The sequence below is a fragment of the Habropoda laboriosa genome, unplaced genomic scaffold (assembly GCF_001263275.1).
Source record: "Habropoda laboriosa isolate 0110345459 unplaced genomic scaffold, ASM126327v1 scaffold212, whole genome shotgun sequence".
Lineage (NCBI taxonomy): Eukaryota > Metazoa > Arthropoda > Insecta > Hymenoptera > Apidae > Habropoda > Habropoda laboriosa.
The window spans coordinates 3,184,321-3,203,893 of record NW_017100509.1 but is presented as its reverse complement, the minus strand read 5'-3'; the positions used below and the strand labels follow the sequence as shown (position 1 = coordinate 3,203,893).

Genomic DNA, 19,573 nt, shown 5'->3' with positions numbered 1-19,573 from the left:
CCTCGTCATTTCCTACAAGTATATTCCGCGAGAAAGAAAAAGCAGAAAACGAAGAGAAGAAAAAACATTGAATTGAACGGAAGGAACGGAGTGCACAAGATCCCCTTCAGCATCGCATAAATCCGCACCCTTTTACCGATGTACCTCTCGAACTGGCAGCGGCAGAAGCCTTGCACTTGAAAACATACGTCCCTGGCCCGTAATTGAAGCGTTTTCAATTCGTTCCGATTTAATCCCCCCGACGACGTTCCTCCCCCCGGAAAATAAGCAGCCAAACGGAGGAGGCAGAGCTCTTGCTCTCCGGTCTGCCTCGCGTCTACGAGAGAATCGGGCTGAGCAATCAGCCTCATTGATCCAGCTACTCGGTGCATTGACTCTCTCTTCGACTATGCTCGTGTTCGTGCCGGCTGTTTGCGTGCGTACACACATACACGCAGAGAGAGCAGTGGTTGGATGTGCGTGTTAAGATGTCGCTGTATCGTCACATAGTGGGAACGTACCGCTTTAATGCGCCGAACAAGATGCTATCAGTGCGCCCCGCGCCCGTTTCTTCGCATAGCTGCGGATTGCGCGAATCACGGAAACAGTGTCAAGCGTGGTTATTAACCCCTTCTAACGAGCAACGTTAGGCGAGTCCCTGGAATTGCACGTGTGTGTGTGTGTACTCTGCTAGAGACGGTGTGTCGTGTTAAAGGAATGCTCGAGTTTTTCCGAGTCTGAAAGGTGTTGGAATTTCGTTAACACGTTGGATACCGCGGAGGTCATGGATTTTATTCGAATAAATGGTAGTATTTGTGAAGTTCTCGTGTAATGCATCTATTTCTGACCGTTGGCATTGTTTAAGGGGTGGGTTGTGTTTGATGAAAAATTTATTTCGGCGCCGCGGACAAGTTAGGTGAAGTTGGTTCGGTATTTGATGTGTCAATGGGAAGTAAGATGTGTTAGGTGCAGTCGAAGGATAGGGAGAATTCGTGTCACCTTTGATAGCTTAACAACGGAAAACATTCGGCAGGAAGTTTCAACCCTTTGTTTCTAAGACGAAAGGGTAGTAACAGGGACAATTTGGATTATCCGTTCTTGCTGTTTTTACTATTTAGAGGTAGTCGAAAGTTACGAAAAAAGGTGTTTCATGCAAGAAAGTAACTTCTATTCTAGGTAGGCTGGTTGACGCAAAGGTTTAGCATCTGACCTGTGGGACGACTGTGAAATTCTTTGCTCCTAAGTTCGAGCCTCGCCCAGACTCATTTTCTTTTATTACGTTAATTACGCATTGTTTCAATTCCTAACTATTTGTCAATGAGTAGCGTTTATGTAAAAAGATTTTGGAAATATTTGAAGAATATTTCGACCTAGAATTTTTCCGCCGTTTCTGTAGCCGTGTGTCCCCTTAATTACAGTACTGTTTAACATTTTCTACATTAAATGACTACGCGAGCTTCGCTTTAAAATATCTTATCTCTACTAGCTGTGGCTGGGTTGCATAATGAAATATTCTAATGTATTCAATATTCAATATATACATATACATGCAATATACAGGGTGGGTCACGCGAAACAGGCCACGTAATTATCTTCTCCAGCTATGGTGGTATGAGAAAATTTTTATACCTAAATAAGAATGAAAAAAATTTTTTTTTTCAATGTCACCTATATTTTTCTCTACTGTATATTGTAGCAGAAATAGTAATATGATCCTGAATACTAAAGTTTTATTTAAAATGTGACTAAAAAATTTGTCTTCCATCTCATTCACCCTTTGAGGCCTGTTCCACGTGGCCCATAATCTGCAATATATTCAATATTTACTCGCAAAACTCTCACAGCCTCAGACAACTCCCACTCGTCCAATTTCACCCCTTTACACACATACCCTGTGCTCCATTGTTACCGATCGTGACACGTGCCAGAGCGAGGTCACTTGACGCGCAATGGGCATCAGGAAACTTCCAGAATACTCCTCGGTGGAGGTTGAGAAGATCGTTTGATCAAACCGTGGCCCATCCTGGAAGCCAACTTCCCTCAATTGCCTCATGCACGCGCCACGCTTTTATTCCTCCGCTTGCTCATCTTCCAGCTTACACACACGCGCGTACACACTCGTTTCCACATTACAGGAGGAACTAAATCGATTTCGGAGATATATCGTGGACACACCGTGAAAATATGTAAAACATAATCTGAATAATTTCGAACACTGTGTATGCATGCAAAGGTTTTTTTGGTTTTTTCATGGAATTTCGATGGTACAATTACAAATGCACGCTATTTTAGACGCAGAAATGAAATTACAGAATGATACAATTTAAATGTTAATTAAAATCGACTGCTTGGAATACGTATTGTGCAATTTCTCAAGCAATCAATCTACCATTTGTACCATTAGACGATAACGTCTAAGACTTGGGTGCAAAGATTGAAAACCTTCTTAGAAGAGATACCGAAACGGGACTAAAAGACGTGTGAATAATTCACGGAATTTATACATAGATTTGAAATGTAGAACAGATAAAACTCTTCGGCTAACTCTGATACTAAAACATTCTATTATATTGTTACACACTTCTATGTGAGATGAAAATGAAAGTCAAAGAAGAAATCCACCAGGAAATTGCTACAAAATTAATTATACATACATATCTACGAAAGTGTTGAGAAAATGTATCGGTTGACACTTTCTGCAACGAAACTATGACGGAAAATGTTCACAGAATTTTCTCAGTTAGCGTGGGAACTCCGTAAAAATTGAATATCTCTCTTAATGCATACACAGACAATGTTAATCGATTTCTTCGAACATCTCGTTACAGCCCCATTATCCCTGACTTTACTTCTTAATTTTCTCGAGTAAATGTCAGATAAATGTGAAAGTTTCAAAGTTGCAGTAAGGATGCAAATTACCCATGGGAGTGGAAAACGGTCTCTGTGCCGTAGCAACACCGTGAATTCCGTTCCCTTTGGCTCATTACGCTTTCATTAACGACTCCGTTTGCGTTCGTTATTAATTAACATTTTGTCAGGTTTAAGATGGTTCCGGAGGCCGTATGGCGACAATTAATACGGTCCGTTCCCGTGTTCGGTATTACGGCTGAATGGTGTGCTTGACATTGAGCCAGTGAAGTGAAGTAATAATTCAGATGACGGGGACATGCAGGTTCGCATGTGCAAGTACCTCCCGCAATTGAGGATCACGCGAACAAGAGAATACGCGTCACGAATACGTTTCCATGTTCGCTCGCGATAACATGTTCTTGGAATGCTCCTTCGGCCGGTTAACTTTTCCAATTAGACGGAATTATTATAAGTTTAATAAGCAGCAGTAAATCTGGTGTGTCGTCTCGTTGGTCACCGAGTAGAGAAAATACAGCGAGGTAAGAATTACGAAAGCTACGATTTCAATTATTTTGTAGTTTCTAATTGTAATTCCTCCATTCTGGTTTCGTGAGAAATGTAAAAATGTTTAAATTCGAATTGAGAAATTTCTAACGTGAAAATTATAAAATTGTTAAATTGGAATTAAAAAACACAGCGAGGTAAAATTACTCCATTCTCTATTCTCTAATCTCTAATTTCCCTATTCTCCACTTTTGTTTCGTGAGAAATGTTTCTGAATCAATTCAATTCAATTTTGTCAAAACAGACAGAATACAAACCTAGATGCATGTATCGACGAATGTTAGTATCACACAAAACAGAAAAAAAAACCGAAGAAAACACGAAAACGTAAGATCAAAGAAGACCAAGCTGCGAGGGATAAATTGGGGCAATTTCAGTGCACGTGTTCGAGACTGCTGGTCGACAGTGGTAATCGCGTTCAAACAATCCCAATCTCTCAACTATGTAGCTACAAAACGAATAACAGAGCAATTTCTTAATACCACAACGAGACACCTAATCGAATGTTCTGACTGAATTGAGCGGGCCGCAATTGCAATAAAGAAACAAAATGATCCGAAAGGTACAAAGAGTCACTTAGAAGTACGACAAAGAGAGAGTAGAAGGAGAGAAGAAGACGAAAGAGAAAAGGGTAGAAAATCCCCCAACTGGTCGAGCTGCTTCCTCTCCTTCTCTCTCCCGCTATCTTCTACCATCTACCATCTCCTCTCTCCCTCTGTCGTCTCAATGGCCGGCTCTTTTCTTCGTTACACCCGGATAAAGAAGTCAGAAGAAGAGGAGAAAATCTCCCCCTCTTCGTTCTACCCTTCTTTCTCCCTCGAACGATGCATCCCTTTCCTTGCTTATCGTACTCTGCTATCTTCCATCAATTATCCCCCTCCCCGCCAGCGTTTCCCTTTCTGTTTATCGTGCTCCACTTCTTCGACTCTTCGCCGTGTCGTTCCCCAGCTCTCTCCTCCAACTTCTCCGTCTCTCCGTTCCCCCTTTTTCCTAGGCAAACCCGCTTTTAACGTTCCGTCGCATTTCAATGTCGGACCCGTCGTGAAGGGGTGGAAGCACAAGGGGTCCCGCCATGGGGGGTGAGTCGTAGCCATTGACACTTCGAACCGGTGAAACAGAGAGCGAAAGGGTGGGTAAGAGAGGGAGAGAAAAATTCCTTCGGGCGACTTTAGTTTCTTATGAGACGACGAGGAGGAACGGAGGACGGAGAGGGAACTGAACCGCGAACACTTCGATTGTCGTTAACGGTGCACATAAATGAAGGATGGATAGAGTTGAAAGAACGGATCAGCTTTTATACCTCTCCTTTTGCTTTCCCAAATTCTCCCGCTTGTAAAAAGATAGATTAAGCTCTTTGTCGCGGCCAATCGGGCACCGGTGGAATAACGTCGAACGGAGAGATAGAGTGTAGAGCTATTTTAGGGAGAGAAGTATTTTTAAGAGGGTGTTCTCGTTTGGAGACGTTTTTAGGGGGTTTTTAGGATAGGAAATTAGTGGAAATTTGGTCGTGTCTTGGGAAAACGCGGTGCAATTTTCTCAATTATTGCCGAAGTTGCTACTTGACTGAATGGCTGCCATAATTCACACTGTTGTATTCATTCGAGATAGAAAAATCGAAGATAATTTTAATCTATACGAGTGCTCTTATCATTCTTACTAAAACAAAGCAAAAAAAAAAGTACTTTGACAATGTGGCAAAATTCTTCAGGCAATAAAAAAAAGAGCTAAGGCAGACATTGACATAATTCCAGTACAAACGATAAAGGAGAAATTAGCTGATTCATCAGTGAGAAATTATGGCAGCCAGTCTGCAAAACATGGCTTCGAGAAAAACGCATTTAACGTTTCTAGCCGTGCATCTCTTTCTTAAAATCATTGTAACTTCGTCATTTCGTCGACTTGATACGCAGAATTTTAGCAATACATTTTCAAGATGTTGTACTTTGAGAAAATGCAATAAAAATCGATTTTCCTACGTTGTAACATTGAACGTATCACGTTTTTCAGACGAATTTGACGGTGAGAGAGGAATTTCTGTTCGCAATTGAAAAAAAGAACTTACGAAAGAGTTCCCTCGGATTTTACAGTTTTTACCTGTGGACGCGTGTACGTTGCTGGGTTTAAAGAGTTGGACGAACAAATACTAACAAAGTTACTTACACGGAAACAAAGGACTAATTCCAATTTCTACAACATTAAGTTAGTTATTTGTACGTTGCACAACAAATTTACGGCTTCGTTCTGTTCACAGGCTCTTCGAAAATGTAACTTCAACGTTTCGGAAATTCAAAAAGAAACTTCGATATTAACGAGAATTTTCTAGACAACGTTCACCTTAATTTGCAGTTACGATAACTTAAAAATCGCGTAAAATTCACATTTCAAACAAACTTTCCGATGTTATTCAAACTAAAATGGGAAAAAATTTAATTATCCAATTACACGACCAAAGTTTCACGACATTAAAATTTCCACTCGAGGAACATTATTCCTTACGTGTTTGCCGTATAATCTTTCCGATGTTAAAATTTATTCGTTAAATTTACACCCGGCTTGAAATCACGCGCACATATGTATTTGCGCCAATTATCGCGCCAAGATTACTCCAACCTTTATTACCGGAGATAATTAAAAAAAAAGAAAAAACACGAAACTGAAATCGCAAATATTGATTGCAAAGAAGAAACGGTGAATTTTTTTACGATTATTTTAGAATCTGGAACGTTGCGTTACTTTTTCCATTCGCAATACTCGGGCAACAAACGGAGAAGTTTCAGAGAAATCAAAAATTGCGAGAAATTTTTTTTTGAAATTGACGATTGCAACGCAAAATTGAAACTTTCCTACAACTCGAGCAAAGCATTAGACACTTTCATTCATGAGAACGAACACTTTCTAATACGCCAAATAAGATTAGCAATATAGCTCTCTAGGTCAAGCAGATATGATTGCGAATGGAACTATAGATAAAGTACATTGTACCGAGATAAACAGAAAATCAGCCGCACACGATGTGGTGTTTCTAATCCTAGCACTACATTTTTCGACCTACTCTCAGATGAAATATGATTTCAAAGACTATACTGATGATAAGATTAAAAAAACCTTGGTGTAAAAAAGTACTGTGTACTTTTTATCTACACACTCGTTCTGCTGCATACTGAAATCTTGCAAACTCTACTTACTTCAATATTACTAAATTTAATATAAAATTATTTGACACACAAAAGTCATTGCAAAATTCTTTTTAATGTATCATAATATTATAATAAATTATTTCTCCCGATATAAGACACTGATTTCAAGAAAATAGGAATATGTCGGGTGTCTTAATACTTATCAACGACATTATACTTGATCCATCTCATAAAAGTTCCGTTTTTGTAAACACATCGTAAAAATGCATCGTAAAAAGTTTCGAAATTTAATATCAAGATCTTTAATAAGTAATACGTGTAACGTGTACACAGCCAGCTTACGGATATCTCGTTCGAACAATCCCATTCGCAGATAAGATACCAAAACTTCACACGATTCTAATCAAATTCAACGAATAAAGTCTGGATCACACACCTTCGAACGCCTACATATTACCTATAAATTACCAATACACGTATATCCTCGACCACGCGAAACTCCGCCTACTTAACCGAGCTCAACGCTGAATTCACTGGTTATCAAAGCAAGTATATTAATTTCACCGTTTTCAATTTATCTAACAATTTAATCGCCAATTGCCGTCGTTCTGATTCGCCGAGAGCTCCGGCACGAACGAACCTAACGGTCATTTAAACGAAGACATACTAGCTCCACAACTTCCAAGCTCAGGTGGTCACGAGTTTCCCTCTTCGAACAGCGAAGAAGATGACCAGGAACGTGCTGAATGTAAAAAGGACCCAACGATCCCTCGAACGAAACAGAGTCGAGGTAAAAATTGCTCCGTGAAAAAGGTAGGTTGTAGTTGTTAAAATTGCACACGGTGAAACACCGCCACGTCTGCTAAATTGGCGAACAGGCGTAGAAAGGAAGGAAACCAGGTACGTTAAGTCAGGCTACACGGTATTCTGAAGGGAAGAATAGACCATATTCCCAGCTACCTGTGGCTAGGTATTCCCGTCGTCGTACAAATACTTGATGAGGAAATGTCAGCAGCCTGCAGAAACGACGACGTATTCAATGACACCGTTGTGTACCGATTTTACCACGTGTCCTGAACGAATTATTCAACGAACAGATACAGATGTGCGCCGCGTCTGGCCGGACTACTCGGAATCTCCGGCCTTGTGACCGAGCGAAGAATGGAAACAACGCACGCGGAAAATGGTAGATAAATTTTCTCGGTTCTTTTCACGTCCGCTAGAAATTTCAGTGGACTGTTTGTGCTTTTCTTTTTTGTTGGTTACGTCTGTAATTTATCGAATTCGAGGTATACACGTGGCATTTTTTATCAAGTATAAATTGGAGTTTTACGGAATTCGCGTTTTACAAGCGGCGCAACGCAGATTGCTATTCACGAGGAGCGAGTGATATATCGCGGCTTTGTAAATTACGAACGGATTTAATTTCTAATTTGCATTCTAATTTATGCGTTTACCATGTTTGCGCAGATACCGACGAGCAATTGGAACTCGTCCGAATTTCACCGGTTTTCTCTCCTTTCCACTTTTTTCAACCCCCTGCGCTGTTTCGTTGCAATCGAAACGCCTCATTTCGGATGGAATTTTCACGTTACAGGTAGCGTGGAAATTCATTTTTTCCGACTGGATTCGCTAAGTTTTCACTCGCAAACTGACAAAAATGGTAGAAGATATTTCGACGAGTGATCTGTTTACATTTTGTTTTAAATAACATTTCTACGTCTATCACACTCACATCAAACACTATTTCAAGTTTTTTAAGAGGAACAGAATCTCTGAATTCTTCTGAATTCGATTTCTTATTTACCTGTGCAAAATTGGGGAAATTTAAGAACGATACAACGTTTGCCAAGAGAAATGTTCAATCTCACCGGAGTAGTTTTATAAACGACCTTTCAGCTTGACCAAATGCCCACGCAGCTCGCATAGTTACTCGATTTATAGACACAATACGAACCCACCGAAACCGATTTACTATTTTCCAGCGATAAAAGAATTATTGCGTATTCGTGAAAAAAAAGGCATCACGAGACGAGCAAACAGAGTGAAAAATCGTTAGTTCGATAAATTTTATGCATTTCCTACGTGCACCCGCACAGTATCGCGAGCTGTGCTTTCCCCTTTCTCGCCAGTGATAAAAACCGAAAAGAAAAAAAAATCTGCACCTTGTTTGGCTGGAAACTTTCAACTCTCTCTCTCTCTCTCTCGCCCTCGATCGTTTGATCTCGCGAAGCTATAAGAACCGGGAAAGGACAAAGGGTGGCGTTTAACCTTGCTTGAGTGTTCTCTTAATGTGGCATAGTCACCCTTTTACGTTTAAAGTGGCAAGGGTGGAAATGACTTACAAATATCAGGGCACGATGTTCTTTTGTGCCGTGCTTCTCACCAGCCTGCTAGGATCATTGAGAACGCAATGCTTCTCGAGGGTCCTCGAACCATTCATTCGTACCGAACACATGTTACGCTCGCGATTTCACTTCGACGCATGTATCTCGAACAATGCAACACCTTTTTGCTTAATGTGTTACACGATACACCGTGTCGATGTGTCATATTCTGGCATATAACGGAGTATGTATGTACACAGATACGAGAAACATGTACGAACAGATATTGCAAGTGACGTCAATAAAATGTATTCGAAAAATTGCTAGATACGATACTAAACGGGCTGCTCGGAAAAAGAATATTTCCAATATTTACCGTGTGCTTGCTATAAAAAAATGTTTCATTCAGCTAATATCCGCTGGAGTTAGCACGGTTGGAAAATATAGAGAATTCCTCGCGAAAGAGGAAGTTTTTTGCGAATTTTATTATTCCGCGAGACGTAATTAAACGTGAATTGTTCATCTATTTTCAGTTGACGACGAACGATGTTTCTCGCAAGGTGTGACGTGTTCTACTGTATCGTGCTTTATTTTTTCGAATTACTGTTTTATTGTTAATTTGAATATTCGCGTCTGTGTGTTTTCATTCATTAGAACCGAGCTATTATTGTACGTTAACTGATACAGACTGCTCCCATTTGGTTTATTAATTGAAATGTAGCGCAGCGCGAAGTGTAGATAAGCCTAACCGTGAGTTCCAGACCTTTTTCCTTTGTTGCAACAATTTATAGAGAACCGCACTTTAAATACCCCTTCTAGACAGTTGAACTTTCCAAATCCAGTTCTTTTCCTTTAATTTTCATAATAATCCTCTCAACTATAATAATTTCAATCTTTGCAAATTTCTATCGGATGCTTAGAAATTTACTAAATTTCGAAAAATTTGTAAGGCTTTACATACTTTCGTGTAATTTCTAAAAATCAGACGAAAATCGTTTGAATTCAAAAAAATTACGTCTAGGTCTTCTTCTAAGAATACACAAATATTTTTCATACTCGCTGTTTAACATCGCTTCGAATGTTTTCAAAGTGAACGTCAGATTTACAGCGCAAAGGAAAATTACATCGCACGCCCAGTCACCCTCCGTAAAATAAAGAAAACGTGACGCAAAATATTCTCCGTCCATTTATTCTCGACGTATCCATCGTTAACAAAAGCCACGTCAATTCGGAAGGATTTCGAAATGATTGTTTTTCATCCTGTGCCGTAAGCCTTCAGAGGTCGGCTTTCGCCGACAAACAGACAGGCCCCGGCCGATCACAAATTCGAGACACGCAAAAATTCGCCGGTGAGGAGTTCTAAGGCGCACCCCGAAAGTGTAATCTCGCGCGACGATAATCCAGTGAAATGTTGCGTTTGGTAAAATCGCTCTGAAAGACTCGCCTGGAAATCCGGACTTACACGAAAGGATCTATTCCTCCCCCGGTGGAACTTTGTTACTTCTTTCCTAGGAAGGAGTCCCGCGTGTCATCACGGGTGAGCAACAAGCAAAAGGAAGAAAAATCCAGGTAACGTAATTCAAGACAAAACGACCCGGTCTAACTTCTTTTCCCTTTCCATTCACGATCGACAATCGATCGAACGGCAATCGAGAAGGGACACCGAATTGTTTCATCCACTCGTACAAACGAACCGTTCTCCGTCACTTCACGAACTTCGATCATTACTACAACGTACACAATTTGTACCAATTGCATAATATTTAAAGGGACACGTCGCGTCGCCCCGAGGCGTCTAAAAATAGGCGAACTTTGGGAATTTTTTTCACGTGCAAATACCAAATGAAAAATTTGAATTTTGTTCAGAGGACATAAATGTAACTTTCAGTTTTCCTCTCCAATTTTTAAAAAGTAACTCGCTAATTGAGAAATCTCTTTTGCTACAGAATGTAAATCGCAATGCGAAGAGTTTAAGACTCGCCTCTGCTTATCGTTATCTGATTTTCTAAATGAATTTTAGCCTCGTGTATTCGAATCCCGGCTTAACATTGTTTCAGAATTAACGGTATTTAATGCGATTGGCGCTCGTCCAATCGTGTTAAATCGATTACGCGGAAGTTATGTGTGACAATAAAACGATACGCAGATACGAAATGAGAACCAAGTATCATAAAATGCGAATATTAAAAAACTGGTATAAATGCATAAACTTTGGCAAAAAAAAAAAAGGAGATAATTTCGAAATCGAATTTCACTGATATCAGATTAAGTAAGAATTCCCATCGCAATATCACAATCACGGATCCTCCAATTGAAGTTCCGCTTTAAGGAAGCCACTTATTAGCATTTTCGAAGAAATTACACCGGCTCCACGATCTTCCTATGTTATCGTTGCAAGTAATACGACGATTAATCAGAAATTACGCGGCACAATCAGGAGGCGCTGTTTAATTATCGTTAATATTATTTCGTCCTCGTAAAATCTTCATCTCTCGAAAGTAACATCTCTAATATCATTTTCCGCTGTCACGTCTGAACGGAATTTACCGGCGAACCATCTTCGAGAACGAAACCTCCAACACGGTCTTATTGTTAGAGAAATAATTCTTTCCTCGGGAAACTTCTTCGAAAATTACCGCGCCGCTTTCAACTATTTGTACAAATCCCTTCCTTCTGTTCCTTAAGAATTTTTAAGATCGCTTTATAATAGCCGGACGTTCTTTCGTAAATGCATCAATAAACTTTTCTGCCGGAGAAACTTCCACGGCGGTAAGTACGGTTAAATAAAAATTCGATGTTCCAGGAAAAGAGAGAAAATGCGTAAAATAAAATTAGAACTGACGTTAAATTCTTGTCGTCAGACCGCGGATTTTTATGCAAATTCAGATTTTTATGAATATAATTCAAAAAAAAAAAAATAGATGCTAAATAGAGAATTATTTTATTCGCTAAATTTTCGCCGATTATGTGCATTCTGTGCCCTCAAATTTCTGGAAGGTAAAAAGTAAATTATTGGAAGGTATTGAACATTCTATGTGCGAATAATAAAGAACCATAAAGCAACTAAGAAGCCAAAATGGCAAAGAAAACACTGTCTGGGATTTTTCAAGCGCAACAAAATCTGTGTGGAGACATGTATTCCTCTTCGGTTTATTCCCCGTGCAGAATAAGATAAAACTGGGAACTCCCTAACTTTTGGTTAATCCCGGACACGAGCGTTCTTGATAGCGCTAAACAATCGATCGCTCGTTCGTTCGCTGCAACTTTCAGCTGTGATAAATTACACACGCTTCGCGATCGATCGATCGTCTGTATCAACAATTAACGAGCGTAAATTTCACCGCGCTGTACAACTTAGACGAAGACAAACATAAACGTTTATCGAAATTATTTTCGCATTAATTCCACAGTGGTCGTTATCGAGCCTTATCTCGAACATAATGGTTCTCGAAAAGGAAGAGTAATGCGCGTTTCATGTCATGTTTTACTCTGTTTTACGCGGCACATATGGCTCCCTATTATGTATAATTACTGAACTTCGTTGCGAAATCGCTTAAGCGAAGGACAATTGCACGATAACCATAACTCTCGTATAATAGCCCAACGATAAATTCATGCGGTTACTTCCGCGAAACTACTTCAATTCTGCTTGAATGAATAACATCAACGACAACAACACAGAGAGAAAGGGAAAAAAGGAAACAAAGAAACGAGCTTTTTATTAAATGTCCTTTCCGGTTGATAAACGACGTGTTGTAACAACAAAAGAAATGACGATCGTGTGGAAACGTGTCTCTAGGAAACCCCGTTATCACTGAAGGTCGACACTTTTTCCCTCTTCGTAACGCAAATAGTAAAACCAAATACTAAATACACACGAAACGTTCGCTGGTTATCTCTGATGACGCATATCACGAAATTTAATCGTTCTTTCGATACTCCACCTATGAGAATCTCTCCAATCTATCATTTTTGACAATTTGCCTGTACAGTGATTATTTTCTGGAATAGAAACGTATTCCCCTTTTTTTATTTTGCGACGACGATAGGGAGGAAATATGTTACGGGAAATTAGACTTTATTGTGGAATATCACGTCCTTTAGGAAGGAAAATGCTGATGATCACTGGGATTTTCATTGAAAGTTGCTTTAATTTGGAATCTGGAGCGGACGATTTGAAAAATATGTTTCGGGGTTATTTGACAATTTGGTAATTACGTGCATTAAAAATTGGAGGGTTGATTTTAGAGAGTCGATACGAATGTCTGAGCTTCGTGTGACCTATTCTGAGCCTATTTAACCCTAGTGCGTTCTTCGGGTCTTTTTTGACCCACTGCCTTCTTATATTTTCAATCATTTTTGCTGTTATCAAGTTCATGTTCCCTTAACATCGTGTCAAAAATTTGGGTCCTTTTTGACCCAAAGTCGAACGAAAAAACACACAAATAGAACGCATAAAAAAATATCCTACCCAGAACGACAAATAAAACTGTACAATTTCGCACCTAAAAACCCCGTCGAATTTACCTAAAAATACTTATGCACTTCTCTTTCGCAAATTGAACGAGTGAAAAATGAAAAACGACTCGTTCCTTCGTTAAATTTTCTTTTAAATCTGACTAGGAGAGTGAACCATCTGGCGGGAAATTTAAGGTAACGTAAATTGCTTCTGAAAAACAGAGGCTGCATGCAAGACACGGGTGAACAAAACCGCGAGCGCGTGCACAGTGTGGCGTGTGTGCCCGCCGATGTGTTTGTAAAAATAAGTAAACATACTCCATCACGCAGGTCGCTTGAGTATATTGAAGTTAACGTGACGGTAAGCATGAACAAAATTTCATTTGCCGCAATACTCGCATCACGGAGGATAAAGCAATTGGACCCGGAAGTTTACGTGCTTACAAAAATGAAACCGTGGCCTCGTTAATAACACCAATTATATCTTCGTAATTGTTAATGAAAAAAAAGAAGAAAAAAAAACAGTAGGTACACGCTCGTGCGTTTCCTCTCTTTGTTTTAACACGTTGCATTACCGTTTTCTGATATAACGGTGACATTTCTATAGAGGCATGTGAAATAGTGGCATATTTTGTAATAGGATTAAGAGAAGAAGTTAAGTGCTGGACGTTGTTGAAAATTTGATTTAGTAAATTTTGGAGATTTCGGTAGAGTTTGGTGGAGTTTAGGAGATTTCAGTGGACTTTAGTAAAATTCAGCAGGTTTCAAAAGTTTTCAGGAGATTTTAAGAGAGAATTTAATTGGTAGACATTATTAAAAATTTTATTTTGTAAAATTCAGCAGATTTGAGTAGACTTTCGTAGATTTTAGTACAATTCTGCAGAATTCAGTAGATTTTCGTAGACTTCGGTGAAATTCAGCAAATTTCAAGAGATTCCAACAAATATTAGTACAATTCAATTTCAAGAAATTTCAATAAATCACGGTAGATATCAACAGAGTTCACAAAATTCCAACAAACTCCAGTAAAATTCCGTAAATTTCAGCAAGTGTCCCAAGACTCACAAACAGCCACTACACATATCTACACAGTTTTCATACATGCACTATACATATTAGCACCGTGACAGATGCCTCGAAAGAAATTATTACGCAATTTCTAGCACCAACACAGCTCATCCCAGCCGGCTTCTATCTAAATGAGATAAGTGGGAAAAACCGAATGAAATGCTGCATCCGCGAGAGAATTTTCTACCCGCGTAAAGAATGCAGAAAAATGGGCGTTATCGTTTGAAAACATGCCCTGTAAGCGGATTCAATTGTTCCAAGTGCACGGTTCTAAGAATATTGTCTTCACCGCTGACAATAGAGAATGCGCGCAGTTCTCATCTAAAGATTAGCCTCCGTAACAATAAAACACGGAACAGCTCGATCTCGAAATTTATACGATTTAGCTAACGAACTGATAGATACACAAGTGAAATCTTCGTTTCAAGCCCCGTTCTTTCTTCCTTTCTTCTTTTTCTCTCCTCCTACTATTTCCATCACGGGACAACTGTGGAAGTTGCGATTACCTACAGAATTGAAACGACCGTTCGAGTTTTGTTTCATTCCATGTTTCATTCCACTGAATCGTGCAGCTCATATTCAACTTTCACGATCGAACGAGAACTGACGCGGAAAACGGAGATAGGGACGAGCCTCGATGAAAACTATTTAGGCAGAAAGGCGATTCTCGCTCGAAGGTTAATTTCCGTCTGGTACGGCGACGTGAAGTAACGATCTTTTCGTCATTTTGCCGACGAAAGGCGTAACCCCTCCGAGGTTCCTATAATTTACAACAAACTGCAGAAGAGGGGCAACGGGGAGAAAGGGAAAAAAAAAATAAGATCGACATGTAAATTAACGAACTTCCACCACGTCGATTCGTCAAACTTCCCTCGACATCGCAATAACCCATAAAGTAGTTAAAAAGCGACCCAGTTCTAAAGCTGCTTTGGCGGAAATAAAAATTGCGAGGAAATAGTGCAGCATTTTTATTAAATGCGCAGGGATAATTCTACGCCCTCGTTTCGACGTCGAGAATTTCGTTATTAGGATACTGCGAATGCAAACATTTTTGTCCTGCAAAATTCCACTCGGCCCGTTATTTGAAAAACAAGAACCGCCAATTTGACAAAAAAGTGACAAATTCGGTTACTCGAAGAAACGAATAAATGCGACGATGTGTTTTGAATTAATGCCGCATGTGATCGTAAACGATTTAAGATATTTCGTTCAATTTTTGTAATATGAATGTAAAACGTGAATGTTCGTTCAATTTTTGTAATACGTGGTAATATAAAAAGCTACAACAAAAGTAAATATCAAATAAAAAATTACAGAGTAGAGAAGTGTCGACTGAAAATGTTGGAACAGATTGTCAACATGTCGTTGGAAAATTCGCGGGAAATTATCGCAACACAGTGCAGATTGCATAAAAAAGAAGAATCTCGAGATAGTAGGTAAAAAATTGTCGTTGCTTTATAAAGAGACGTAGAAAATGTTCCTCGCCGTACGCGTCTAGCCAGGCAATATTACACGTCACGGGAAAAGATGAGCTTCGCATGATTGAGACTCGCTTCTTGGGATCTTCACACTTTGATCGCGAAAACCACGAAGATTTCTAGCCGTGATATCAAGACCGATCTGAAACCAATCTGTACGCGGGATAAGCGCTGATTCGTCGTATGATTTCGAAACTCGAAGACGTGTTACAGCTGTGTGTATACAGCGACGTTATAATACAGGTAAATTGAACGCAACGCGTATTTGCTTACACGGCAGAAACAAAAATTGCGAAACGGGAAAAGAAGCAAAGGCTGATTCGACTTGCGAGGCAAAACTTTCGATCGTGGAAAAAAAATTCCACGAACAATAATTCGTTTCCTCTGTGTGTGTGTGTGTGTGTGAAATTAACGAAAATTTCGACGTTCCACGGTATACTACTCGTCTCGGCATAATAAACTCGCGACAGATTTCATTCTTGAGCATTTTTCTCCTCTCTTTGATTTACAGAGATTGCTAATTGAAGTGCAGATAGAAGAACGTTCGCCGTTTGCTTGTTTGAATATTTTTTTTCGAGTGCTTGCACAAAGATAGATCTACGAAGAGCTCGTCTTGTTACCATTTTCCATTAATTATATCTCGACTTATGCAATCGAGTCTGAGAAACTGAAGATCGCAGAAGAAAAAAAAAAAAGGAGCACGGTTACGGTAAGTACTTTACATCACGAATTAATTATCCGTGAGAGAAAAATTACCAACGAGCGTGCCACTTGTTTACCTATCGATAATGCAACAACAGTGATACGAGCAAAAATCGAATAGAATGTTGTTAATTATATTATTATACGCAGCTGACACGTGACTGCCCTGATCTAAGATAAACTATCGATCACGAAAATCCGTCAGATTGGACAATCTGCAAGTTTGAACAGAGATGAGATAGTAAGTGTAGCAGCATTGTTCGAATGCCAAGATAAAAGTCGAAAATGAAAGATCGTATAAAGAAACCGGATCACGTAATTTAGGTCAGATACATATGCAGCGCTAAACCCTGACCTTTGCAGATACCGTACTCGAGATCCTTGAAACTCTCTTGTCTACGAATTATTCGCAAGTATTATACAGATCTTTCAGAATGAATTGCATCACGTTGCTTCTTTTTCTTTTGCAACAATATCAATATACATTTAATGAATCACCGGAGCGAAGAATAATCCTCGCCTGTACTTCCCTGTTTCACGCTTTGTCATTTCGCGCATGCACACACGTGCGTCACCGTGCGGCAGATCTTTTTGTCAATCATGTTTTAATCAAAAATTAATGTCAGAGAAGGGAACACGGTACCGAGCGTCGCGTCTCATGATTTATGAATCAACGGTACACCGAGCGTTATTCGATAAATGCTAATAATTCCAGGATACACAGAGCAGTGTAATACTATGGAAATAGATCGAGTAGAGTTACAAAAAGTTTCTGCATTTATACCGACATGAATCGAATCTCTCGATCACGTTTTCGTTACAGAAAAATTCATTCTTAGAGAATCGCTAACGGACCATTTTTCACCCTAATTCTTCACTTTCAAATAAAGTAGGTTGCAAAATTAACGGAACATTTTACTTGTCATTCTGACCAGAGTCGTAGAAATTTTAGTATTTTCAGATAAATTAATTTGAATTGACTATATTTCTCGAATTATCCTGGAACTATCGTAGATTTCGAAGAAGACCTAGAGAAGAAGAAAAAAAAAGAAAGGGAAGGTGTTCTTACCTTATCGAGATATTGAAATCCATGTTCCTGCGCGACCTGCTGGGCCACTTCCGGTCCTCCCCCGATGTGCACTGCCCACTGATTCGTATAGGCTGCCACTCGTCCACCCAGAGTCACCAGCGCGACGATGGCCAGTCCGAAAATCCTCTGCGGGCACATGATAGCTCTGCCTCTCGACTGCAACTGCTACCACTAGCGGCTCCAGTTTCACACTCGACACTATTATCCACTATCCACCAAAACCGCCACTGCTACCGGCGGAGGAGGCAGCGAAGATAACAAGAACAACGACAACAAACAACGGCACCAGCACAGCCACCACGATCAACACGGCCCACTTATCTACCTATCGCACTACACGATAGAAACAAACCTATTGTAGCGAAACGCCCAACGAGAAACGATAATAGACAAGATGATAGAGAGAGAGAGAGAGAGAGAAAGACAGAAAAAGATAGAGAGATAAAGATAGAGGTAGAGAGAGAAAAAAGGTAAGATACAACAGAGTGCCTCGCACCTGCAGACCGACTGCCGCCAACTGAACCACCAGCGACCTATGTCACTCGTTAAGTAGCCTCTACACCGCGCGCCGATGACTACTACTCTCTGCCCGCGTTCTTCTTTCCACCACGTCCAGGTCGTCGTCGTCGTGGTCGTGGTCGTTGGTGTCGTCGGTCGTCGTCGCCGTTGTCGTTGGTTGTCGTTCCCTCGTCGGTGACGTTCCTGCTGCCACTGTCGCCCGCCTTCGCTCAACCGAACGAACAGCGGTAGGTGGGGCGATCGTCAAGTCATGTGGCCGTTGTTGGTGGGATAACCGACGTGATCCTCGTGATACCAATAATCGGTCGCGGTTCGCGTACGCGATGCACGTGGCCTCTCTGTTCTCTGGATCAAGGCCGATGGTCTACGTCCAACTGACGTTCCGCGTTCACCGTCCACTTTGCCTTCATCCGCGCCTCGTGAGTCCCAACCTCTGGCAGAAAGTGGGCACTTAACTGTTCGATGTTAAAAAAGTAACCCACCTTCCACTTCGTTTCGCTTCGCTCCGACTACTGCTACCACCACTACCACACTACTACTCCCTTCTACTTCGCCTTCAGCTGGAAGAAACTTCTTGATTACGTGGATCGACAACGACCTTCGACAAGCTGTTGTTCCAAAGAGCCGCTACTACTCGCTCTCTTACTCGCTTCCCTGTTCCCGCCTTCTTCCTCACCCCGCTTCACTCTCTTCTTCATCTATCTTCAGCGAGACTCGTGGGATTCGTACGTGGTGGGAGGCAACAGAACACACGCCGATCGAACCCGCGATGATCGACGAGCGGGGAGGGAAAAAATGTCCGTGGAGACGACGATGGGATCACTGACTTTCTCAACCGTAAGGCGAACACAGCGTTCGAGAATACCGAACCGATGGAAACACGGAATCGACAAGTATTTCGGGCGTAGAACCGGCGAACCGTAGAGCTTCTTATCGTTCGTACAATGTCACGGAGGAAACGTACTTAGACGTGGAGCATCCAACACCGTGGCAAGACAATCCTCCGACAGTAGCCAAATAGTTGGCCAGCCATTCAGCCAGCGTCGCGGCACGCAGTTATCGACCGAAAACTCGGTCGATTCACGTCATCGACCGCTGCATCCTCACTGCTAGATGCATACCTAGGAAAATTCGTCGATGACGCGGCCTAGTGCGAGTGCCCAGCCTCTCTCTTTCTTTCTCTCTCTCTCTCTCTCTTTGTTCTTCCTTCGCGTTCCGCTTTAACTCATCCTTCTTCGTTCGTCACTAGCCCAGCCGCGATCTGAAAACCATTTTGGGAATCGTGGGTCAGATATTCTGATAATTTAGGACATGGGAGAGTAAGAGTGTCGTCAATTACCGAACCACTGACACGTCTCACGCGGAATTAAGTTAGACCACCTCTGAGGTTTGGAGAAATCG

At 40.8% G+C, this 19,573-nt stretch overlaps 1 protein-coding gene across 2 annotated transcripts in view; it reads right to left on the bottom strand.

The window, feature by feature from the left end:
* The window catches only part of LOC108576288 (furin-like protease 1), a 270,700-nt gene extending 251,552 nt beyond the window's left edge, over window positions 1-19,148 (bottom strand). For both annotated transcript variants that reach the window (XM_017939247.1, XM_017939244.1), the window contains exons 1-2: window positions 18,150-19,148; window positions 17,633-17,986 (exon numbers count right to left, since the gene is read on the bottom strand). In XM_017939247.1, coding sequence (XP_017794736.1) covers window positions 17,633-17,791 — 159 coding nt within the window. In that variant the 5' untranslated portion in view covers window positions 17,792-17,986; window positions 18,150-19,148. The remainder of the gene's footprint in view (window positions 1-17,632; window positions 17,987-18,149) is intronic.
* Between the last annotated feature and the right edge of the window lie 425 nt (window positions 19,149-19,573).